The 25,438-nt window shown below is 42.3% G+C and overlaps 2 protein-coding genes across 5 annotated transcripts in view; both read left to right on the forward strand.

The window, feature by feature from the left end:
• The window catches only part of LOC104140363 (uncharacterized), a 66,549-nt gene extending 62,323 nt beyond the window's left edge, over positions 1 to 4,226 (forward strand). For all 4 annotated transcript variants that reach the window (XR_011140444.1, XR_011140445.1, XR_693288.2 and 1 more), the window contains 2 exons: positions 591 to 658; positions 3,273 to 4,226. The gene's annotated coding sequence lies outside the window, so the exon portion shown is untranslated. The remainder of the gene's footprint in view (positions 1 to 590; positions 659 to 3,272) is intronic.
• Positions 4,227 to 4,856: 630 nt separating this feature from the next.
• RTN4 (reticulon 4) overlaps positions 4,857 to 25,438 on the forward strand; it is a 47,537-nt gene continuing 26,955 nt past the window's right edge. The window contains exons 1-3 of the mRNA XM_068939949.1: positions 4,857 to 5,494; positions 22,042 to 22,098; positions 22,926 to 25,373. Coding sequence (XP_068796050.1) covers positions 5,005 to 5,494; positions 22,042 to 22,098; positions 22,926 to 25,373 — 2,995 coding nt within the window. The 5' untranslated portion in view covers positions 4,857 to 5,004. The remainder of the gene's footprint in view (positions 5,495 to 22,041; positions 22,099 to 22,925; positions 25,374 to 25,438) is intronic.

The following is a 25,438-nucleotide window of genomic DNA, read 5'->3' on the forward strand; positions in this document are numbered from 1 at the left end:
TAGCTGGGGTCAGTATTTAGACAGGAGATTATCCAGGAACATGAAAGTGCTACGGGACGTGCTTGAGGTTTTTCCATAGAAGTGTTGTCTTTCTTTTGTGTAAACAATCTCTTGTCTGGGCGTGAAAGGACACCACTGCTTGGGGTTCCCTAATGTCAGGACGACATTATGATGTACAAAATTGGTATCTTAACTGCAAATTGGCTTTTAAGACCTAATGGTTCTTTTGCAAGGGAAACGGTAGCCAGACCAAAAGCCAATTAAAATTGAATTGCTGTGCAGTTTTAGTGAGGTGTGTTCTTAATATCATGGTCTCCGTTGCTGGAGAGTGTTGTCTATTATCAGCGGTATATTTTGTGCTGGTATAGTTTAATGGTGAGCAAATAGATTCTTGTTTACTGTTGTAACACCGTTTTTAAAGTTACGCATCAGCTTCAATTCCTTTGAACAAAAGCTTAAAAAGATCAAGTTGTGGCCTAGGAAGAGGATTCCCTAGATCTACGAATTTGCAGCTACAGCTAATGGCAACTTTGCACTCCTGGCTGTCGGTGTAATTTAGAGCTGCTCTTAAATTACTTTCCTTTCTGCAGGTGGACTGGCTCAGCACCTGTCTGGCTGCCTGAAGGAAGCTTTTAAAGAAAGTCTGCGACAGATCTGAGTAAGAAAACTGTATATTGCCATGGTTACTAATACATTTACTGTAGAAATGGACTGTTTTGATTTATCAAGATGATTTTTGGGGGGAAAAAAATCACAAACTAGAAAAATTGGCTCAACTCAAGTGAGCCCACAGTAAACTCCTAAGGGATGTTAGAAACAATTCCAGGATCAGAAGAGCCTGGAACACAAAAGAACACAAAAGACTCAAAAAATGACTTTCTCTCAAGAAAGTATTAATTATTTAAGAGGACCAGGCTGAAACGCAGGCCCCACAGGAGACTCTGATAAAGTTAAACCTGCCTCAGTTACCATCAAGAGATGGCAATCCCTCTGCGCATACTGTGGTTTTAACAAATTTTTCCCTCCATGTGCTGCATTTGTATTACTAAACTACGCAGTGGTTTTGTCACCGTATCCGACTACTGATCTTGCAGAGCAGTACAACGGCTGTTCAAGCCTCGACAAAACTGATGGGTAAATATGCTTGATGCCCAAGGCACTGCAGCACAGGCATGATCTGAAAGCAAAAGACTGGCAGGGTTTCATTCTTCCACAGATAAAGACATGATGCCTGAAAGCTGAAGGACTGTACACTGAGCTTAAGAGAGAGACAGAAATCCAATTATCACTGCGAGTTTTAACTGTGTGTTTGTAAACTACCTTCTGAGACCAAATGCTTTTTTCTGTTTGATCCTGCTATGAAGTCATAATACTGGATTTGTCATGTCACAATTATTTTCCTAGTGATAGTCTGTGATATGCTATGATATCATGTTACTTCTGTGTAAGATCAAACAGAAGGTCACAGTGGATAGTGAAGAAGAAAATCCAACTAATGCATAGCTATTGTCAGCATTGCTACAGAAATACAGAAACATACCAACCAGTGTTTCTTTTCATGCACTCAGTGCTTTTCTTCACAAGGGTGTTATATCTGAAAACTTCTCATGAAGAACTAAGTTCGTAAATTAACTTGCTAAATATCCGCACAGTAGTCCTACTTGCTGATAATCTTCAAGTAAGAAATGTAAAATAGTCTTCTAAAGAGCAAAAAGAAAGGGAGTTTTGCAATGCATATTCAGAAGTGGAGAGCTGTGCTTTCCTCTCGCTGGTTAATTTGACTTGCTCAGGCTATGTGGAACTCCCTTCCTGTTTCCCTTCAAGACATTGAGTCACTTCCTTTCTTTAAATGAAAAACCCTTTCATTTCTCTTTAACTGATGATGGATTCTCTTTCAAGCATTCTGATAAAATCAACTGAATTATACATAGATTTTCCTACTCCTAGATGACTAAAATCGTTGCAGTTAGATATGTTAAAATTAGAGCGACAGCGCTGTCTATACTCAGAATTTTACAAATTATTGAAAGCAGCTTGTTCTCTAAGAGTATATTTTAATGAAATTTTAATCTCTTGTTTAACCAACAGATGAGAAATTTTAGATTTGCAGGTGAAATGGTAATTTATTCAAATCACTTTTATTTGCTATACAAGGAATAAAATTTGCAACACAAGAATGAAAGTATATTTATTTTCCTGGGATGTAATAGACTGATACACAGAAAAGTTGAATTTGCTTCTAGTAAAACATTTCTGTCCCAGTCAGCTACTGGTGAAAGGGGTAAAAATGCCACTGAAGATTTCACAGTCGTATTCATTGACAAGGTCATTGCATCTGGCCTGTTTTTTAGCATAGATAGAAGCACAGGATTGTTACTACTTTCTTAATGCAATTTACTACATTAATTTTAAGCCCCCTCAAAGTGGAAAAATCTGAGAATTTGCATTTCCCCAAACTGAGTGTTGCCCCCCACGTATATTCTCCAAATTTACTAGCTGGTAGGAAAACGGAGGAAGTATTGTTAAGATTTTCTTTGTATGTACTTGTGCTGTGGCTACTGCTGTAAGACACTGGGTAGACCTATCAATAGGTAAGTAAAAAGAAGACTGAAGATGTCAGTTGATATATTAAACCATGATCCAAATTCACTGCTGGTGCAGTGAAGTGGAATTACTGGAGGTACAGTCCTGGAGTTACAGCAGGGATTTTGGGCTGTGATCCTCCATGCGATCTGCCATGTCAAAAATACCATTCGGGGATAATTGATGTAATTCTAGGTGAAGTTCAAGGTTCAAATGTGAGCTTGCTGAGCTAAACATTGGTTTAAACTCTGTCCTAGGTAGTGTAATATAAATTTCAGTAAGGATGAGTTGAGCCGCTAGGCCAATTCTTTTATTTGCACATATGCAGTTCATTGACTGTAACAGAGCTGTAACAATAAAACTAGGTACAGAATTTAGCCATTTACTGTATGGAAAAACTTACTTGTTTTATATTTAGCAATACATTAATTTTAATCCATCTGTCCTGCTGCCTTTATCCATCTGTCCTGATGCCAACAGCCTTTATTATTATGTCACTGTAAGAGGGCTGACTTGAAATGTCCATGGATAAACTATCAGTAGAGAATAAAAAAAATCCTAGGGAGAAAGAATGAAGTCTAAAGAACTTACAGACTGTTACCTGCTTATTCACGTGCTGTGAAACTTTGTATCTCTATTGCCTTCAGTGTATTCACAAAATTACTTTCCACTTTCCGTATTTCCTTTAGTCATTTCTGATCGAGGCAGGGAACACTGATGTCTTCTACTGATGGCCGAAGGCTCCCCTGCATTTTTCATCCGAAAGGCAGCAGCTCCCACCGCATGGATACCTTGAGATATGCTAATCGGGACCCCTCCTGAGACTTTCCTCATGTCAAGCAGTAAGTCAGGGGAAAAGATTCATTTTGCTTAGTGGGACTGCTGCCACGCGTACGTATCTTTGCACACATCGCATCACAGCAGAACGGGCTCTGCAGCGATAAGAGATTTGTCGTGCCTTCTTCTTAAGTTACGCAACACTGAATTTGCGGTTTCCTTCCTCTGAATACTTTCCATGAACTAATTTCTTTACGTAGCGACATATGGGAGAATAAATCATTTGTGGGATTAAAAATCCATAGTAACGTCGGAGAAGGGCAAATACAGAATTGCAGGCCCCTTTGCTCTAGCTGCGGTGGCTATATGGGTGGAAATCACATCCAAATGTATGCCATGCCAGTTAAATCAAGCGTCACCCTGAGGGCTTCGGCCAGTGCTCCAGCCCCGGGTCGGAAAACAAAGAACTAACACACAGAGGCCGGCGTGAATGTTTTGCTTTGTGAACGAGCGGCTAATGTTTCCCTGCACCAGTCGCACAGTTTAAAATCACATTTTCAAGCGACGGTTAAATCCGTTCAGGCGGCTGATTCACCCCGGCCTGAGCGGACAAACAAGCTTACCTGAGCTGTAAACGTCGCCTCCCCGCGCAGCCAGTGGATTCCCAGTACCCTTCTTTTAGACAATTTCCTTTTTTTTTTTTTTTGGCACCATGTTTTGGTTAATTTTTGGTTCATGTCCCAGCCCCCACCCCCACCCCCCGCCGGGGCGATGTCCCCGGCTGCGCCGCTGCGGGCCAAAACGCGTCAGGCGGCTCCGCGCCCCCGGCCTGCGGGAGCCCCGCGACATCCTCTCCTCGCCCCAAACCGCGGGTGTCCGGAGCGCGGGAAAAAACAAACAACCCCCCCCCCCAAAAAAAAAAACACCCAAAAACCCGAATATCAACAATTAAAACGCCCCGGCAGACGGCAGAGATGACTCACGAGCCGCCGGCCTCGGCCGCGGCAGGCTGCGGACACCGCCCCGGACCGCGCCGGGCACGTTTGGGCCGGGCCGGGCCGGGCCGTGACGCAGCCCCGCTCCCCTCACACCGGGGCCCCGGCGGCAACGCGGCCCCCGGGCACCACGGGGCGGCCCCGCCCCTGCCCGCGGGGGCCGGGGGCCGCGGGAGCCCGGGGGCGGGGCCGGGCGGGGCCGGGGGCGGGGCCGGCGCTCCCCTCCCCCCCCGCCGCGGCCCCGCCCCGCATTCTCCGCACTGAACTTTACCCAACTTCGCCCCCCCCCCCAACCCCGGCGCAGCCCGCCCCCCCCCTCGCTGAGTATTCGTGAGGCGACCACACCCCCTCTCCCCCGGCGCCGCGCCTCAGTGGCCAGCGCTGGCGCCTCGCGGCTGCCCCCGCCGCTCCTATTGGCCGGCGGAGCAGTCGCTCGCCGGTGGCCCCTCCCGCGCGGGCGGGGGCGGGGCGGGGCGAGGCGGTGGCGCTGCGCCGGCGTCTCCCCCCGCGGTGACTCAACAGGGCGTGGAGGCTGGTCCCGCAGCGGCGGCGGCGCAGCCCTCGCCCTCCCCCCGCGGCAGCCACCGGAGCCGGCAGGCACAGCCCAGCCCAGCGCCGCGCACTCATTGTTCCGCCAGCTCCGGGCACCATGGACGAGCTGGACCAGTCCCCCCTGGTCTCCTCCTCCTCTGGGCCGGTACGGCCGCAGCAGCCCCAATTCAAGTACCAGTTCGTGCTGGACGACGAGAAAGACGAGGAGGAGGAGGAGGAGGAAGAAGAGGAAGAGGAGGACGAGGATGAAGACTTCGACGAGCAGCTGGAAGTGATGGAGAGGAAGCCCGCCGCGCCTCCCGCCGCCGCCCAGCCGGAGCGGCCGCCGCAGCTGCTGGACCTCGGCGGAGCCGCCGAGCCGCCCCGCCCCGCCGCCCCGGAGCCGCCGCAGCCGGACCGAAGCTCCCCGGGCGTCGTCTCCGTCTCCTCCTCCTCCTCCTCCACCTCCGCCGCCGCCACGCCGTCCCCCGCGCAGGAGCAGCCGCCGGCCCCCGCCCGGCCCGCTCACCCGCTGCCGACCAAGCCGGAGCCCCCCGCCGCCGCCGCCACCGCCCCCCGGAGAAGGGGGTCCTCCTCCGGCTCGGCCGGTGAGTGCCTGCGCGCCGGGGCCGGGCAGGGCCGCGGAGCCGCCCCGGGGGCGGGGGGCGGCGGGTCCTCGCAGGCGGTCCGGCTGCCCGCTCCCGCCGGCGGGCTGCCGGCCTGCCTTTGTCTGCCGCCCCGCGGCCTCCCGCCGCCGCCCTGGGGCGCGGCTCCCCCCCCCCCCCCCCCAGCCCGCTCGGACCGGCTCGTTTGGGGAAAAAGGGTTTTTCTTTTTTTTTCCTCTTTTTTTTTTTCTCCCCTTTCTTCCCCCTCTCTCTCTCCCCCCTTTCCCCTCCCCTTCTCTCTTTCTTATGTTAATGGCGGGAGGGGGAAAGCGCCGCCGCGCCTCGCACATGTTCCGCCCGGGGGCGAGGCCGCAGTGCCCGCCCCGCCCCACCCGCCGCCGCCGCCGCCTGGCAACGGCCGCGTCGCGCGGCGCCGCCGCGGGGGGTGGGCGGTGGCGGCGGGGGGCCCTGAGGTAACGGCCGCCGCCGGCTTGGGTCGAGGCGGTTCGGGCTGCGGCCCCTTGCGCCGCGGGCGGAGGGCGCGGGAGGCGCCTGCCCTGGTCGTGTCGCCCCCGCGGCGCCGGGGACGCTGGCTCGCCGGCAGGGCGGTCGGCGGCGGTGAGATGGGCGCCCGCCCCTCTGCCTGCGGGATGCTGAGCCGCCCTGTGGCGTCGGCGGCGCCCGTGACCGGCGGCGTGAACGTACTGCGGCCCTAGAAATATCTCTTGGGGCGGGGTGGGGGGGGCGGGGAACGTGCAAAGTATTTTTAATCTTAGTCGTTTCAAACAAGTCACCTTCCTGGGAGGGATGAGGGAGAGGAGTTAAGGGTCATCTCCTTCCTTAAACCTACCTCATGAGGGCTTGCAGCCAGGCAAAAGGTGACTTGATGGGTGGCTCTCTCTGCGGGCTTGGCAAAGCGTGCAGCTCTTTTGTGAATAGTCCTTTGTGGTAGTGCTCTTCTGCTTCAAACAATGAATCTTAAATCCCACAGGAAAAGAAAAATGTGAGCTGGTAAAGTCTGCATGCAAGCACAAAAGGCACATAGAAGACATGTTGCTGTAGGTGTGGTAGCATTGGAAAAAAACGCCAGCCTCACATCATGCGTATGCCCCCAGCTTGAGATCCTGGACAGTCACAAATAGCCACAGCTGGGGCTTGGGACTTGTGTGGAGAGAGTACCTCCAAGTACCTCCACTAAGAGACGGCCCCTTAATGTTGGGGTGCTGCCTAGGTCAAGGCTGTTGTACTGGAAGGCGTGCTACCCACTGAGCAATCGTCAGCACTGCTAAAATACCAAAACCCTTGCAAGGTCTCTAATCCAGGGGCTGACCAGGGATGACTAATGCGTTGCATATGCTGATGGCAATTGTATCTTGGCTCCACTTGCACTTAGTTTGAAATACAAGAGCTAATTTGAGGTGATTAACACAGTGAAAACAAACAAAATCGAGGTGCCTTCTTATGAAGACAGTAGTTTCTTATCTTAATTACTATTGTCTTACTGGTGCATTTGTTTTAAAAGATGGAGAATTTCCACGATGACTTGATATCAAGGTATGAATAAAAGTGATACTCAGAGTTTAATTAAAACCTAGAACACAATAAAAAGTCTTTCTTAAACATGAATTTAATTTTGTTTTCTGGGAGTTTTCACAATGCGTTTTGTGTATGTGAGAATGATTGTGCTATTTTCTTTCAGGAAGTCTAGATGCTACTGTTTTGTTCTTTTGCTAGCTCTCAGAGTAACAGTATGCTGCGGAGACTTCTTTCATTTCCACCATTTGGAGGGCAGATATTCACACAAACTTGCAAAAGATTTATGAGGAGGGATAATGTATGACAGGTGAATAGAAATTTTTCTGGGTAAGTTGTTTGGGTGGAGCAGTGGAAAGTGTGAGCAGAACGGAGTGGAAGGAATGGGGTCAACCAAATCTTGCTGTTGCTCTGAAAAGTAGGGATAAAAGCATGTTTTCTAGAACTGTTTTGTTTTTTGTTTTTCTTTTTTCTGCTCCCTGCCCCCAGAAAGGGAAGGCAGAAAGCAGAATAATTCCTGAACTGTTTCTTTTCAAGAGTAGGTAGAGTGAAGGAGGCATAATTGTGGTGCATGAGAGCTGGGTAGTGCAGGTGAGAAGTGATGTAAAAGATTCGTTGCTTGTGACACAGGTGCCGTGTTTGCCTAATGATGGGTTAGGACATAATAGGCTTATATTTTAAGCACTTGGAACTACTAAATGAAGACAATAAAATAGTCTTCCATCAGAGGAAACCAAAATATTCATGACGTGTCTAGACAATACTTTAGTCAAACAGTTTATGTGTTAAGCATGTTAAGTATCCATTAAACATCAGCTTTTCTTTGGTTTTGCACCAAAAATGGTGGTTGATGTTGAAACTATCTTAATCAAAATACTTAATTTGGCTCCAAACTAGTTCAGTTTCAGTGTTCCTGTGAAATTGGCAAAATTGAATTGATATCTGGGGCTTCTGGTAGGGTGGCTACAGAACAGCTAGTCATCTGTGATGCTTCTTCCTCTTAGGGAGGGTTATGACTGTAGTTACTAGTAGCTCTGTTACATAGAATTAAGAAGAGTTTCAGTTCATAATTTAGAAAATGTTGTGTTCGCATTTAAATTTCAGACTCTGATCTAGTGAGGTTTCCAGTCTAAATAACTTGGAAACTGCATTTCAAAGAGATGGAGAAAATAGTATTACCGATTGCGAGTATGTGAGCAATAGCAAGTACTCTTTTATCTGCAACAATAGGTCATAGTGCTGCTTTTTTATTAGTACAACAATAGAAAAAATGTATCAACTTGTTCATGTCCCATTGAAATGTACTATTTATATATAGTGGTGCTTTAAAACCTACATATTTGTAATTGAGTATTAGCTAGATACTTATAAATACTCAGCATCACTGTTACAAGAGTGACATAATTATGCGCTATGCAAGTCTGTGGCTTGCAGGATCTCTCTCAAGGGCTAATACAGATATTTGCAGGAGAAGAAAACGAGCGAGATGACTGCAGTAAAACTTCTGCTTCCTTGAGCACTTTTTTTTGGCTGCTCACTGTTACATGGGAGGTGACATTACAGAAATGTTTAGGAAATGGTACTTGGAATTGAATTTTTCTTTCTTCTTGAGAGTTTATGGTTTAAGTCTTTTGATTACCTAAAGTTACGTAAGGCGCAAAGGAAAGTATGTTTGAGGTAGGTTGTACGTGGTTTTAAAAAAAAAAAAAAAGTACGCTTTTTTTCTAGGTAGGCAAAGTAGAACTAACCAGTAAACTATAATGAGAAGATGATAGGACTTTCCATCTTTAAAGCCCTAGAACCTAGCAGAACATACTGCTACTTGTGAAGGCAGGCTTTATACCATTTTATTTGAAGAAACTCTTCTAATCTGAAGTTAAACCATGCATTTGCAACTAAACAGGCTGGCCATGTAAAGTGACAGACTAACATATGCAGTGAATGGAGGTGAAGGAGATGTCTGCTTGTGTGTCAGTTGCCTATAACTCTGCCACAGTGTAGTATGTACACAAAGGTTCTGAAGGCTGAGTTTATTAATTAGTCTTGTTTTTAATTTAGTTTTATAGGGCATGGTATTAATTCATCAGTGTGCAGGAGAGATTTCATAAACGGTTTGTTTACATGCAAGACAGCGTCAAGCAGAGGTCAGCAGGAATGCCATTAGTTAGCCCCAAGCTATACCAGGAACACACAAGCTGTTCTGTGTTAAAGAGTTCTTCCTTAGCAGGCTGACTCCAACTGCAGCAGGTGGTGGTGAAACATAGTGACCTGTTTCTTTTCACTGCATGGAATGTATCTTTTACCCTGCAGTAGAAATAGTTGCTTGCTGGAATCCTGTAACTTTGCATTCTATCCAAATTCTAAAGCAGCATACCTATTCCTAAGTTTTTGTCTTGCTGAGTTTTCCTGTGTGCTGCCAGGAATACACAGAATCCTATAGAGAAGATGCGTGGATTGTAAGGACGGAACGCAGCACGATTTGAAAATATGTGGCTGTCCTAGGATTTTACTACCCATTTCATTTACACCCTTCAGTTATTAAAATATATTCCTGCTGATCTTCAGTGTTTCTTTGAGGTGTAAGACCCTTCCCTTCCCCCTGCCCCTAAACGTGTTAGTAAAACTACAAGGGAGGTTATTATAACCTACATACATCCAAGCTGGAATGTGACTTTGTTCTATTGCTCATTGTCCCTTATAGTATCACATGGAGGAGGCTAGTAAGCAGCAACTTGACTGTTTCAGTAAAGCTAGTATCTTCATTTTCCTCTTGTGTGTTCCCATATGCAGGTGACTATTCAGTAAGGGATCTTTTTATGTATTTGGTTTTATTTATTGTTGTGGGCATGTACATTGTCTAGCACAGTGGGGCCTACTTTTATAATTCAACTGCTGTAAGATGTTCTAAGAACAAATAGCTTTTTGCCTTATAAACCAGAAGTATGTGTGAGGATAGTCCTGCCAAGTTCAACAGTACACTTGCCTGGTGTGTATTCCATGACTTGCTTTCCAGGATGAAACCACACAGCTTGCACCTACCATATAATGATGTAGCCCTCAGGGAAGTTTTGAATTGCACTGGGAGTTTTCCCCTTGGAGAAGAAATCTTTCAAGCCCTGAGTTTGGAGACAGCAAAGAGCTACTGGTTGTTTACCTTTTTTCCCTTCCTTCCTATCTTTATTTAAGAAAGGAAATTTGCAGCATGTCTATGAATCACAGAATCACAGAGTGGTTGAGGTTGGAAAGGACCTCTGGAGATCATCTAGTCCAACCCCCCTACTCAAGCAGGGTCCTCTGGAGCATGTTTCCCAGGATCGCTTCCACACGGGTTTTGAATATCTCCAGGGAAGGAGACTCCACAACCTCTCTGGGCAACCTGTGCCAAAAAGTTGCTAGGAAAGTGTCGAGTTGTTTTGCAACATTTAATCTACAGATCACAATCTACAGATGGCTTAGAAATGACTGGTGGTTGGTGTATAAAGGCCTATGGTCAAAAGACTCAAACTTTGCAGCTTGGGGGAGAGAAATATGCTGTGATTGTTGACAACTGGCCGGGTGGGGGGAAGAAGGATCTTAAAGTAGAACTGGTACTGAAAAATCCGATTTCTGAGCAGCTCACAGTGTGCCATGCATTTTCCTAGTGTAACTTCTTGGTTGGTGTATTGTGATAAAGTAGTTTTCACTTTTCCTCTTCCTCCCGTGCCCAGCCTGGGGAGGATGTGAATTTCACAAAGCACTTGATCTGAGAGCCTGGCAGCTTAGTGGAAGCTGTGCTCATGTGCTTAACTCTGCTGACCAGTTTTTCCATACTGTTGATATCCAGTGATAGCATGCTTGGATGATATGCTTAATACTAGAGAGGCAAAAGGAGATGCAAGAGCGCTGTAGGTGTTTGTACCTGGTTGCTGCAGCTGCTCCTGGCTGTGTCCAGTTTCCAAAAGCCTATAATAGATTTCTTCATTGAACTTCCTCTTGCAGACAAACTATAATTACTGAAGACAGAAATTTGTATGTGCTGTGCTAGCTTCCACGGTTTGGGTTGTTTGTAGTTTTTGTTGTTTCTAAAGGATGCAACATGATAAATTGTCCTTTGCCAGTGTAAGCACAAGCAGCGTTAAGCATTTCTTGCTAATGCTAGTCTCCAAATGTGGGATGATTTACTTGCTGTTTTATGTTCCTCTCATCAGGTTTGTCTAGATATATGCTCAGTTTCACAATAGATGTTTAAATTACACCTCCAGGAGGCTGTTTAGCACAAGTAATACTAGATCACGGTTATGTGATCTGTTCTCCTGGTTGCGGATCCTGCTCAAGGTAGTTACTGATCCCAGCTGCTTGCCAGCAGACTTTGGCAGAGGTTAGCAGCTTCCTGGGCCTGTCTCGCTGTCCGCTTGGCCACGCCCTACTGCTTGGTTGTTCCCACCAAATTAGTTTGACCTTAGAGTGCGGAGAAGGTATTAGAAAAACAAAGACCAGTTAACCTACCGCTTGAGGCATATCTTCCAGTACTTGAGTTATATGCTTCTTTGTTTTCTGTTAAAACAGATTATTTTGAATGAAATAAGCCTGTTTCTTTTTTCTTTTGAGCTAGCGTGTTACTATAGTAACCATTAAACTTAGATACAAAAATTAGCAATGATTAGTTGACTTATCTGGAAAAGTCCCTCAGGTTCTAGAGCTTTTTTAAGCAAGGAGTATCTCCTTGCTTTTTTGCTGTCTAGAAAACATAAAGCAATACGTGTAGCCTACAGATAAGTTCCTGTCCTGAGATATTCAGAAATGCTTAAGTGCAAAATAGGAAAAGAAGTCATTTAACTGTCAAGCTGCATTAGAAATGAAAGAAAAAGGCTCTTACTACCAAGTGAAAAATAATGGACTGAGACTTATTCTAAGTAGTTTTCATGCTATTATTTTCATATCTGACTTTAACTTCCCCGTGTTTTTTTTTTAGTGGCTTTCTTTCTCTGTTTATTGCTTTCTAATGTATAGAGGAGGCATATATATTTTTTTTTTCCAGTTTTTTAACTGACTCTTCTTTTTTCTCTGTGGTAATGTTAGAAATGCCAATTTGACCTTCCCTGGTCTTGCTGCAAGGCTTCCTTTTTATCTTAGGAGTGTACTGTAAACTTTCACTTTTAGCTTTTTAATGAATGGAGAAATCACGTAGATCTTCATCAGCTAGGAAGAGTATGTTCATTAAAATATCTTTAAGTAAGACACAAGACTGAGATAAATATAAACTCTTCTGTTTCCAAATAAAAATGCTCTCAGCCTGTTAGTTTGTTTGTCTGATGTCAAAATCTTACTACTTATCTGGTCATTAGTGTTTCATGACGGTTTTACTTGACCTCTGCTATCCCCCACCCCTCTTCTGGCAGAAGATAAAATTATAGAGTGCCGATCCACCTCTGACCTCCATGTGTGATAAGGAAATGCCATGTAGGACAGATGAAAGAGCATGTGCGAGGCCTCCAGGAAGCAGGTTGTAGCATGAGAACTGTGAGAAACAGAAAACAAGCAAGATTTGGCAGAGGCGGAAAGTGTCTTCTGGGGGTGACGGAAGAAAGGTTGTTTCTTTCTTGCTATGTATTCATGTCTTCAGTTTGAGAAATGCTGTTCAAGGGACAAGCGTATTAATATCTTGTGTTTTAAATAAGCAAGACAATTTTTTTTAAGGAAAGGAAAATCAATAGGATTATCAAGGGAAATTATTATAGGAAACTCTTATCAAGAAAAATTAATATTCCCCTATATTTCTATCAAAGACAGAAAAAACCTAAAAATGGATAGTTTAAACCTGCATTGACAAAAATCTATTGCAGCCCAATAGTGCAGTGCTACTTATGTCTGAGCATCTTTGCTGAAGAGGAAGGCAACAGGACAGTGTGTGTATAATGTTCAGTTTCATCCATTCTTTAAAAGGTATTCTTATATGAATGTTCGTGCCTCTAATGAATCCTCAAATATCATTTTTTTTTCCTTTTCTGAGATGAATGCATCTGATACATCAATTTATTTCTATTTTACAGGTTATATATTCTTAGATCGGAGGTTTGTCACACAAGGTAATATGCTGGGAATAGGTGCTAAAAGAAATCAGTAGCATCTCTTTTCTATTCCTCAAAGATTAATTTAGCTAATGCATATATTCTTCTGCAATCATAATTTAGTTAATATAAATATTAATTTATTTAATTGTGGGAAAAGCAGGGAAAAACTTCATCTGCACAAATCAAGGAAAGGAGATCTTGTGATTGGTACCATCTCCGAAATTAAATTGGATGTTAGCGTAATGATAGGATTTGCATGGCTTTGTGGATCACCTGTTTTGAATAAGTGTGGATGATGATATTTTATCTATCTTCTTTGTGGCAGTAACACAACCCAAACTTGTTTCTTACTTCAACATATGGATGAAGAGTTTGGATCTTGAGAGTTATTTAATATTTTTAGGAGAATGATTTAGTATTTTTGGTAAAAAGCATTGCCAAAGAGTGAATGCTTATCTCCAAAGCCATGTGTGGTGTTGCAGCTGGACACGTGGGTTGGGAGTTGGCTGAATTTTCTCTCTGTTCCCTCCTCCTTTTCATTCAGTATATTAAAATAATATAAATCAGTAAATACAAATGTTGAGTTCGTGAATGTCTGCTGTTATTTAAGATCTCTAATTTCATTCCATTTGGTTTTAGTTGTGATAGTGAAGTGGTATTTCAAGCCACTAAAGATCACGCTGTGAAGTAACAGTTGATTGCTGTTGCTACCTGACTGTAATAAAGGGAGGTATTTACCCACCACCTAATACTTAGTCTGTAGGAAGACAGAATTTATGCGATTAGACCAGTTGATATAGTTAGGGAGGAGGACACAGGCCTTCAGGGCACAAGAAGTGCAGGTGATGTTTTTGTGTCACTTATTCTTACATAATTCAATTTTTACCCAAAAGTCAAATAGTTAATCTTCATCTTTCAAAGGATTTAAGATCACTCGTAGCGAGCCACTATGGATTGCTGCTGTGTGTGTGTGTCCTTCTGTTTCTGAGAATTCCTTGTTCTCTTGTGTTATACTTGGCATAAGAATAACGGAAATTCTCTGGAGCTGACCTATGTAACCCTTTTTTTTTTTTTTCTTTATACTTTGAATACCAAAACATGCCTGATAGAAGAGATAGAGCGACACTGGTTTTGATGAGGGACTGGTAATAGGAAGTAGCATATAGACCCATCCTCTGAAATCCTGCTTGGATCCTGTCTATAGTGTTATTGATCAAAATGGTTGCAAGAGTGAGCTGAGGTTTGCAGTTACACCTGAAGCATGTAATGGTCTTTTTAAAAAATATTCTTGCAATGGGCGCTCATTTTGGCAGTCTGAGAACTGTAAGGGAGAGGAGGCTAATGGGGCCAGAATTAACGCACCTTGCTTGTCTTGCTTTGGTTTGCAGCTGAGTAGTGCTGGAGAATGGCTCTTTCTTTTGCTGAGCTAGAAAGTAAAAAGCATGATGAAATGGCATACCTTACCACGATCACTGTATGCTTTACAGTATCTGCAGTGCTGAGCAGTTCACCTCAGTTGTCGCATTTCCAAAAGAGGAAAAGTTTCTTTAGAAATGACAAATAATTACTCTAAGTTGAACAACGCAAATATGATATTGAAGAAAGCCTGCTTAAACCAATTTAGTTGTAGATCTCTGCTTAAACCACAGGAGATGGTTTTCTTCTGCCTAGAAACTGTATTGCCATAAATTGAGTGGAAGACTTATTTAAAGCAGCAAAAATTGTTCAAAATGCTTGTTTTCAACTCACTACCTATTCTTCTTCACTATGTTACCTATTTCAAATAACGTGAAATCAGAAATCTCCATGCAGCATGGTGCAACTCATGTTGCAGATGATGCATCATAACACTTTGCAGTAATTTCCGTGAAGATCTGAGAATACCTACAGTTTTGTAAGAGATTCCTGCTATCTCCTCTCTACTTGGTCTGTGTTAATAATCAAAGTTCATGGATCTGTTCAAGATCTTAGTTCTGATGCCTTCAAGATGTTAGAAGTAGAGCTCCTGTTTTCATTTAACACTTCAGCAATCTCCATCCTCTGCAACAGCCTGTATATAACTACTTTCCTCAAAAATTTCAAAGTAGTTTAGTCTTTCATCTCCTAAACGGGAAACTTCTGTTTATAAACTATACATATAACTAAACAGATCCTAACAGGAAGGCCTAATCATTTGCTGTGGCTCTGCAGACAGATTTAACGACGTGGAAAGATGCTACTAGTAGTTGAATGTTCTTTATCTTGAATTCTTTAAATGCTTGGTAAAATATGTTATTTAGAGCATTTACATCATAACTGGAGTTGCCTAGGCAACCGCTTTCCTCATGAAATTATTGTGAAGCTGTGTGCCCTTGTCCCTTTTTCAGTAGGGAAATAGACATCTAAGAACTTGACTCTCTTTAAATTTATTTAAATTACTTTCTCAAATGTCCATGTAAGTTAATCTTTGAAACTTTATAGCCAGAGCAACTTTTTCTGAATATCATTATCGTTTGACACCAGCACATGCAGCAGAAAAAAAAAAGCTGTTTTGTCCTATGATTATAAAGTGTGAGATCAAACTATTATTATCTTCTGTTTTGTCCGCAGTGAAGACTGCCCCCAATAAGCAAGTAGATGCACTGAAGAAGCAGAGAGAGTATTTCTTTTTTCTATTAGCCCCAGAAGGATTGCTGCAAATGTAACTTTTACCTTACATATGAGTAATATCACAGATGTCCTTCCCTTGAGTAAACTGACTTTGCTATGCATTCTTCTGCTGTTAAATATTTGTGTTAACAAGAGAGGCCACTCAAAATTAGAGCTCCATTGTGGTAGGTCCATAAAATAAAAGCAATCCCTGCCCTTCTTGTTAGTAGGCGTTTTTCTTTTTTTCTAAACATGGAAAGGTGAACTGGATTCTTACAACTGTTGTTCTTGCCGACTGTTTTTTGTTGTTGTTTTAAGAATAACATACGTTCTCCAATAATTCAGGAAATGGATTTTATTTTTGGAAGACTGAAACTGCCATCTAGCATTAGCTAGTTCTTCTCTAAGACAGTCCTGTACTAAAGCTAATGCATGTGTCAGGATGAAGTTTACTCTCTATGTTTATCTGTAGAAAACAAAATACTCTGACTTTTTTGAGTACTAAGCTCTTGTATAAAAATGAGGAAAGTATCCGAACATCAAACCTGTTGCTGACACAGTCAGCAGCATTAACTCCTGTGAAGTCACCTGCAAGAGCAGATGGAAGGGTACATCGGTCCCCAAGAATCCAGCTACGAGGGACAGGACATATTCTTTGTGAGGTCTCATTTTCTGTGACTAGATAGAAGAGCCCTCTGCTTTTTTACTTTTTTTTTTTTTTTTTTGCTTTTTATCCAAGATGTTGATATTAAATATTCTATGAAATTACTTTAAGCTCACTGGTTAGCGGGGAACCAGCGAAAATTAAAATGGGATTTAAAATGATGCTTCTTTGTCATGCCAGTGTTTATTGGATTTTTCTTTTTAAACAAAACTGGAATCTGTTTCTTGTTGATAGAACTTAATTTTAGTTGAAACCACAATACAAAGTTTTAAAGCACAAGCATTCATGCTAATTAAAGGAGAAGCTGCAGGTTTCTTTTGAGGGAATATCTAGTTTGCAAAGTCTAGATAAAATTTGCAGAGTATTTTTATTGTATTGGCTAAAGATAGGAGTGCAATCAGTACGAATCCCTTTGCGCATGTATGTGTTCTGACATTCCATAAATGCTTTTCCTTTCACATTAGGAATATAAAGAAAAAAAAGAAAAAAAGCCAGGGGAGTGTGTTAGTGAGCAAAACTGTTAATTTTCCCTCTGATTAGGCAAACGGCAGTCATTAGCTTGGTGATATGTGGGTGTATATATTTGAATAAAATATTAGTATTTCACTGAATGCTGTAAAAAGACCACCTGAGCAAGACTGAGTCTGTCTATAAAGTTCTCCTTAAAAAACATGGTTTGGATGACGTAATAAATAATATTAATGAATACCATTCACAAATAAGATGTCAGTTTGTGTTTTAAAACAAAATGCTGTACCTAAATGACTAAACTGTATCCATATAGATTTTTGGCAGACCAAATCTGTAGTAAAGGCTATTTTCTTGTGGAGATGTGTTGTTTTCTAGGCCTGCTATATTTCATGAAACAAAATCTCTCAGAAATTCTGATGGAAATAGTAATCAAACAGTTCATTTTACTGAATTTTCTTCCATATTACAAGTCTTCAGTTTATACTTAATCAAGTTTTTTGTCTTTGGGTCAAGCTTTGCTATAGCGAAGGCCTGCTTTGCTTATGTTCAGAAAGGTATTTTGAATGTGAACCTTTCTTGAAAAAAGTCTTAGAACTTGAGTTATTCTGAAAAAAATACATATATATTTTTTTTTTACTTGGGGAGAATTAATTTTAATGGTCATGTGTCTTTTTTCTTTTTAGTTTAAATCATTTGATTTTTGCCATTGATGTGCAAATACGAAAAAGCCACCCTCGGTGATCCATACTACAGTACATCCTACTTAGTTCTTTTACAAATAAAAAAGTTAAAATCTGCTAAAAACACTAGTTTATGACAAATTGTCAAAACTTTATAAATTGAAGCTTGTGTGAGACCATAACTAAAGTTGTACAGATCTCTGGCAGGATATGCACACACACTGTATAGTACTATCTTTGAATCTTTTGTTTGACCTGTAAAATGTCATTCTTATAGCTATCCTGGCATATTCGGATTTATTACTTAATTGCTAGCTGTGAGGGTGGATTGTGTGAAGGGGAAACTTTTAAAATGTAGTTCCAATCTGTGTGTATGGTTTGGTGTTTTTTGTTTTTTGTTTTGTTTTTTTTTAATTCCTGTATTTAAAAATAAACCTTATGGTTTTGTTAAATTGAAATCTAGGTAATAGTTGTTCTTCTCACTGAACAGAGCCTGTGGTGCCGGAATAGAGCAAATATACTGGGGGATCTGCAGTGATGTCTGTTTGACATGTAACCACAAAAGTCTCTACTACTCCATCAAAATGAATGGCTCGTCATGAATTCATATCTGTATGACGTTCCCCAAATGCTTTCACACGTTGCAAAAGAACAGGATGCACTGGGACTTTCTGTGAGGATGGCTATTGCTTGCAACTGTTAGGAGTGTTGCTGCTCTCATGCAATGGGCAGGAAGAGACAGTTGGCTCTTCAGAGTGGAATGCAAGTGTGCGCTGAAGTGGCATGCTACTTCTGGTGTGCCTATGAATCTGGGCAGTCTTGCTGTATGCCAGACTGAAGTATGATTGATACTGCATTTTTTTCCCCCCTTTTATCTGCAAAAGGACACACGGACTTCTGTTTCCCAGAAGTTTCTACCTCCAACTCTTACATCAGCAGTAAAGATTCTTCAGTGCAAATGTCATTGCTTGGAAAAAAATACCATTCCCTTTGCTATATCACTTCAATTATGTGTTGTTTGAGTTAGTCTGAAGGAGTGGTTTATGTGCCCTCAGTTAGCAATCTTACTGATGTGGGAGCTGTAAAGGTTCTACTTTGTTCTCCCTACTCCCTTGAAGTGATTATCAGGGCCCGTGAAGTGATTATCAGGGCCAAAAGCAGGAAAAAGTCCTTGTATCTTCTTCTTTTCAGCAAGAAAAATGCAACTCTGTGGGTGGAGGGGAAAGCGGGTGGTTCTCCTCAGCTGCTTAGGAAATATCACTTTTATGTAATGGTTTTTCACACTCTTGCTGTGCATGGAGAATACAGTTTGGGTGTGGACATAATATCCTTATATTATGCAAATCTGGGAATTCAGTGACTGGGACAGCTATTACACGTGTCTGTGTTGAGTAAATTGAAGCCAAATGTGTGTGTGTGTGTGGGGGAAGTTCTTGCAATGTGCTTTTTTTTTCATGAAGTGCTCCAAAAATCAGTGCTCACACTCCTAAAATCAGTGTTCCTCAAGAGAAAATGAAACCTCTCTCTCTCTGGTATTGTGAAGCATTTAAAAGATTAAGGCTAAAACTTTCGGTTGAGATTGCGGTTGGCTTTTGGAGACCAAGCGTACTGTACCTTTGAGGTCTTGTTGCACCTTTCCCTCCCCATCTCCTTATCCAGTGAACTCTGTCTTCCTTCTTTGTCTCTTCTTTTTATATTTTTCACATCCTCACTCCATTGACTTGTGCTTGGTTTTCCTTTCTTCCGGTAGAGAGAACCATTCTCTCCCTGCCTGTTTCTGCTGGGCGCGGGTCTGAGGTCTCCTCATGCTGCACAACCCAGTCTCATTAGGTCCATCCTGCTTCCCCTCCCCTTTGTTGCCAGCAGAGACTCCTTCCAGCAAATAAAGGTTATGCTGCTTCAGCGCAGTCTGGAGGAGATGGGACTGTGTGGTTTTGGGGAGGCAACAGGCAGAGAATTATTCTCTGATGTTACACGTTCCCTAGTCAGGTGCCACAGCACAGGTCCCTTGAGGCTTTGGACCTTGAAGGGGAGCACTGCAAGAGGAGGGTGCTGCGGGCAGGTAAGAAATTGGATAACAGATTGACACTGGCTCAAGAGTGGAGTGCGAGGACACTGCAACTGTGTTTAACCACAAAGTGATTAGGTATTTCAGCCCTATAAGCATCTACTGCATAAAAATAGCTCTATGCATATGGTCAGGAGATGCTGCTTGCTTGGAAAAGGAAAGTGTCGCTCTCCTCAGTGCAAAGCCTAAGGCTTGCTAGCCTGAAATCTAAAGCTGAATGCTGGCCCTTGATGTGCTGGGTATGCTAGAAACTGAAGTTGACAGATGCGTGGAGAAAGAAAAACAAAACGATGCTCTTAACGGTGACACGATGAAGGCGGCAGAACAGCTCGCTGGACTGACTGATTGGTCTCAAGCTGACTTTTCAGTGAAAGTCCCTTCTCTAGATCTCCAAATCAGGTAGCTTGCTAACTTGTCTGTGGGCCAGTGGGCCCTGCACTAGCCATCTGCTTGGAGAAGGAGCAGCATCTGGTAGTGGAGATTCCCATGAGCCAGGGTGCACAGAGTTCAGTGTCTCCTGGAACAAAGAGCATAGAGTGATATTTGGCAATGTATTGATGAGCATTGTAGTACTTCTCTGTGACCTGCAGTTTCATATATTGGTCAGTTGTCCTCCAGTGTGGCTTTTATCCTTGAAGGCTTTTGCCACCATTAAACTGTAACACTGTTTTAACATGTTCTAAATTTGGGATTGAGTTTTTCTTTGTGTGGTCCTTAACAGGAAAACACAATTTCTAGAAAACTGAGGAGAAATCCTTTTAGCTGGTCAGGAGTTGAGGAAGCTTCCAACTGTTGAGCCCTACTTTCCAACTTTATTATTCTGTTTTCTCATATCTTGCCCTCTTTTGTGGATTATAAACATCACTTGAGGATGAACAATGTTATGCAATTCTTGAAACAAAAATAACTCTACGTTGTGACAGGAGATGTAGACTGTAAGGAGACTTCTGATGTTTGGAAAACTGCTCTTGGGAATAATTCGGGTAGGCCAGATACTTCATGAGTATCTTGAAGTGGCATAGTTTTTACAGAAGGTCTTGGTTCAGTGCAGAGACAAAAATTACCTGATGTGTTGCATTATTGGATCGTTAGATGTGTGCTGCTGGGCCTACAGAATTTGTTTTTTGGCTTCTCATCTTTGAAAAACAATAGCTTCTTTACACTGTGACAATAAAGGGGAAAAAAAATGCTGAATTTGCACAGAGTCAGCACTTAAGAACTTAAGTTCTTAACTTTGCTAGCACTTTGCTCAGGCAAACAGCAAACTAAAGATGGTCGATGTTGCCTGTAATGGAAATTCAAAATCTAATTGTAATACTTTAACATTATTTTGAATTCTACTAATACAATTAATGTAAATTGGAATTAGTCTTTAACAGCATTAGTTTGAAAACTGGGTACCCTCCAAAATTGAAATACTTTTATCTAAGTGTTACTATTTTTATATTAATGTAATGGCAACAAGCCACAGTGGACCAGGTAAAAATAACACAGTTGATGCAGAAAGGAGGGGAGGACTTGTTCTGATCTGTCTGATTCGTAATGGAGGCTGGCATTGTTCACAGTTTAAAAAAACATCTGCTTCTAAATGGGGTTTTCATTAACTGTTTCGTGCAGCTTTGTACAATGTTTTACCTGTATGCATTTATTACAGGTAGCCTGCAATATGAAACTCTGGGATTATCTAGCTTCTTACCTTAGTGCCTTTGTGACATGGAGTGACTTCCTTAGCTTATTAGAAAGGTTCCCTTCCTTATTTTTATTTAGCTCTTTGGGTGGAAATTGGAAATCTGAGACTTTTCTGTGTAAACTGTTAAGGTCAAAACAAATTCAGAAAGGCAAAATATGCTCCATAGATCATGCCAAAGAGGAATTTAAAATAGCGCCTTCATTTGGCAGTTTGTCTGTGCTGTAACATAATGCAAATAGTAATAAAGAGTACAGTCACTTACTGTTATCCGTTTGGTCAGCATCGGCTCTCTGTTTATGGACAGTTTCAAAACTTACTTTATACGATTTAACTTTCCAGAATTTTTGGTTGAAAGAGTCTTTTGTTACTGCTCTTTTAATGCAAGTTAAGGACAGTGTGTCAGTGTCAATGGCAGGCATGTTTGTTCTTTACTGTTAGAGATACCAAAGCTTCTCAGTAGTGTGGAAGTTCAGAGAATGGAAATAGACTAGTTACTATGGCATGTCTTGTCTTAAAATCAATCGTTGGCTTGAAGGATATAGCTAGATGCCTCAGTTACTTTGATAAAGAACCTGTTATAAGTGGAGAATTCTGAACACCGGCTCCCCTAGCTTACCCGGCTTATATCTACACCCACAAAGAACCACAGAAGCAGATGTTGGTTATATAGCTGTTGATTTGCTGGGAACTTACTCCTTGCTTGCTCTCTCCCCTTTTCAGACTACTTAGCTTTTATTTCTGCTGAGGTTATTTGTTTGTTTTTCAGATGAGACCCTTTTTGCTCTTCCTGCTACATCTGCGCCTCTGATGCACTCCTCTGCAGGCAAGTTCTCTCTGCTCACCTTTGTCTGAATACGCCCTGCATTTCTGATCTGATCTCGTTAACTCTTTCCAATTATTCTGCATTTAGTAAAAGTCAACATGGGTCCAAGAATAGCCTCTATTTTTTTCAGTTTTAAATTTTCAGTTGATGTTCAAGATTTTAATATGCATCAATTTCTTTACATGGTAAACAGCATTTTATCAACAAGGCAGAGCCACCTGTGAATTCTTGGACCCTTGATGTAAGAGAAAAGTTGATACTATTAACAAGTTAACATGTTAAAGCATAGTTGCTTTTACTGATTTAGCAGAAAGATTAAGTCCGTAGTAACTTTCTGCAGTATTTTGTGTAAGTAAAATTTGTGCCTGTAGTATTTATTTAGTGTTTTTTGTTTAGCTATATCGTCCACCAAATTCTCATTACAAAAAAGTGTCAAAAAACAAGACTCTTGTTTTATTGGCATGCACATTTAAGCATATGTTTATGTGCAAGCACACACACATACATGCTCTGTCTCCTCTCTCTCCCCACCACCCTTCTGTTAATATTGCCTGCTCTACCTGGGTGCTCTGTACTTTCTGGCATCTTCAGCTTTACTGTGATCTTTGCACTGTGTAAAGTTGCTGCTTCTCTAGCATCTTTCATACCTCTTTGCTAGAAGAGGTGAAATAGAATAGCATTTTTTAACCTGTACTTTGCTTAAGTGGCTAGTGGTGTTTATGATGGTACTCGGAAGACTTTCTGAATGACTAACACTATATGAACCTGTCATGAAAGTTTGCATTGCACTTGCATTCTCTAACTTTCCTTTCTGTCCACGGTCACAGAAAAAGTCCTGGACTTGCAGGAGCAGCCAGGTAGCACTAAGTCATTTGATCAAGAGGATTTCACTACAGTCCCACTTGTCACTGCTGCTACTCTTCCTTCCCTCTCTTCTTTCTCAGCTGATCCCTTTAAAGAGCACACAGCCTTTGATGCACTCTCAGATGGATTACCTGCAAGAGGCGTTTTCAAAGAAAATGCAAGTGAGATTTATAAAGAAACTACAGAAAATGCAAGAAATCCGTTTCTCCCAGAGAGAAACGAAAAAGACATTTCAGAGGTGAAATACTCGGAAATGGAATCCTCGTTTGCTAAAGCAGAAGCAGCCATTTTATCTCCAGCTAAGGAAGAAATACAGCTAGAGGGCCCTAAAGAATTACCTAATGTAGAGAAAATGCCTGCACAGCAAGTGGATATATCTTCAGAAACTCCTAAAGATTCGTTTGAGAAAAATGAGGAAGATACCCGTTACAGCAAAGAGCAACATGGAGGTGGTGATCATGGTGAAAAAGGGACATTGAAAGAAGACACTCTTAAAAGGGAAGAATATGTCGACTTCAAACCGTTTGAGCCGATATGGGAAGTAAAAGCTGCTGGTCGTGGACTTAGCAGCTTGAAAGAGGATGTTGGAAGTAAGATAGATGGCAAATTAGAAAGCGATTTAGATGAGGAATATGGTGTAGATAAGATGTCTGTACAGAAGGATTATGAAAAAGAGAGTGAAGGCAGCACTGAAGATCACTCTTTCCCAAGTACCCCAGAAGCTATAAAAGATTCTTTGCAGGCTTACATCACTTGCAATAAATTTGAATCCCCTGTAACTCCTGATCGTAACAAAACTGAATCTCTTTCTCCACTAGAGGAAGGCACTTCAGAAAATAAAACTGATGATGAGAAAAAAATTGCAGAAATGAAAGCTCAGACCAGCACAGAACAAGGTGATTTTAGCGCTCAAGCAGTTGGTAAGCAGGAAGGACAGGAAGCTGACTATGCTAAAACAGATAGTTTATCAACAGTGCCATCTGACACTGCAGCAAGTATGCCTGAAGGTCTTACTCCTGATCTAGTGCAAGAAGCGTATGAAAGTGAACTGCATGATGCAGCATGTACAAAACTTGCTTATGAAACAAAGATTGATTTAGTTCAAACCTCTGAGTCAGTACAAGAGACTCTGAAACCTGTGACACAACTCTGTCCCTCATTTGAAGGGTCTGAAGCTGCCCCATCACCCATATTGCCTGATATTGTTATGGAAGCCCCATTAAGCGCTGGAACTGCCAGTGCAGAAGCATCTGCTGTGCAGCTTGAAGCTTCCCCGTTAGAGACATTTATTCCTACTGCTAATTATGAGAATGTAAACCTGGAGACCAATAAACCTCCCTTATACCAAGAGGCAGTGAATGTACCATTGACAAAGACACAAGAAGCTAAAGAGGAAGTAACATTTAAAAAAACTGGTGGTGAGAGTAGTGCTAGTCCTGAAGATATAGAGACTCCTTATATATCTATTGCATGTGACTTAATTAAAGAAACAAAGGTCTCCGGTGAATCTGCTTCTCCGTCCTTTACGGATTATTCAAAGACACTGGTAACAGAACACGTTTCACAGGATGTGCCTGAACACAAGGAATTTGTTGACAAACTGTCTCCCCAGTTCGGAAAATCTGACTTGTTTAGTAGCGAGGTGATTCCTGACTTTCCTCAGAAAGAAAGTGAAAATCCATCTCCTGTCTTACAAAATAAATTGGCCGAGGATATTGGAACCGATGATGAGCATGAGGAAGGATTGATGGATTCGGTAGCTGCCACTGGCAAGCCTTATCTTGAGTCTTTCCAACCCAAACTGGACTCTTCCAGAATTACTACCGCTTTGCCATCTGAGCCAATGCCTACGAAAATAGCTAAGGCAGAGAAGATTCCTCTTCAAATGGAAGAGCTGAATACTGTGGCCTATTCATCTGATTTATCTGTTGCTAAGGAACTAAAAATAGGAGATGACAAAAGTCTCTCACCCATGGAGTCTTCCCCAGTCCCAGTGACAGAAGACTTTGTGATGTTAGCTGATGCTAAAACTGTTCCTCAGTTTGTGGCAGAAACCCCTGACAGAGAAATAATGCACAAAGAGGACAGTGGAGTGATCGGTAATGTGATTGAAGATGAGAAAAGGCAGGTGTCTTGCCCAGAGCTACCTTGTGATCTGTCTATAAAGAATGTAGAAGTAAAATCTGAAGAAGATACTGATTTCTTGAAAAAGTCCTTGGAGGCTGTGGACAAAGTGCCTGAAGTATCCATGGTGCCCTTACTGGCCACAGATGTCTCATCTTTGCCTACTGAAAAAGAAACAGTCAGTGTAGTAAAACCAGAAGACTTTGTGAAGGAAGCTGAGAGAGAAGCTGCTCCTGTTAAGGAAAAATCTACTGCTGTGTTTTCAGCAAAGCTGAGTAAATCTTCAGGTAATCTGTGTCTTGCACTTCACTAATCAGCATAATTCTTTAGCTAAACTTAAGCATGTCGTGAC

The sequence above is a fragment of the Struthio camelus genome, chromosome 3 (genome assembly GCF_040807025.1).
Source record: "Struthio camelus isolate bStrCam1 chromosome 3, bStrCam1.hap1, whole genome shotgun sequence".
NCBI lineage: Eukaryota > Metazoa > Chordata > Aves > Struthioniformes > Struthionidae > Struthio > Struthio camelus.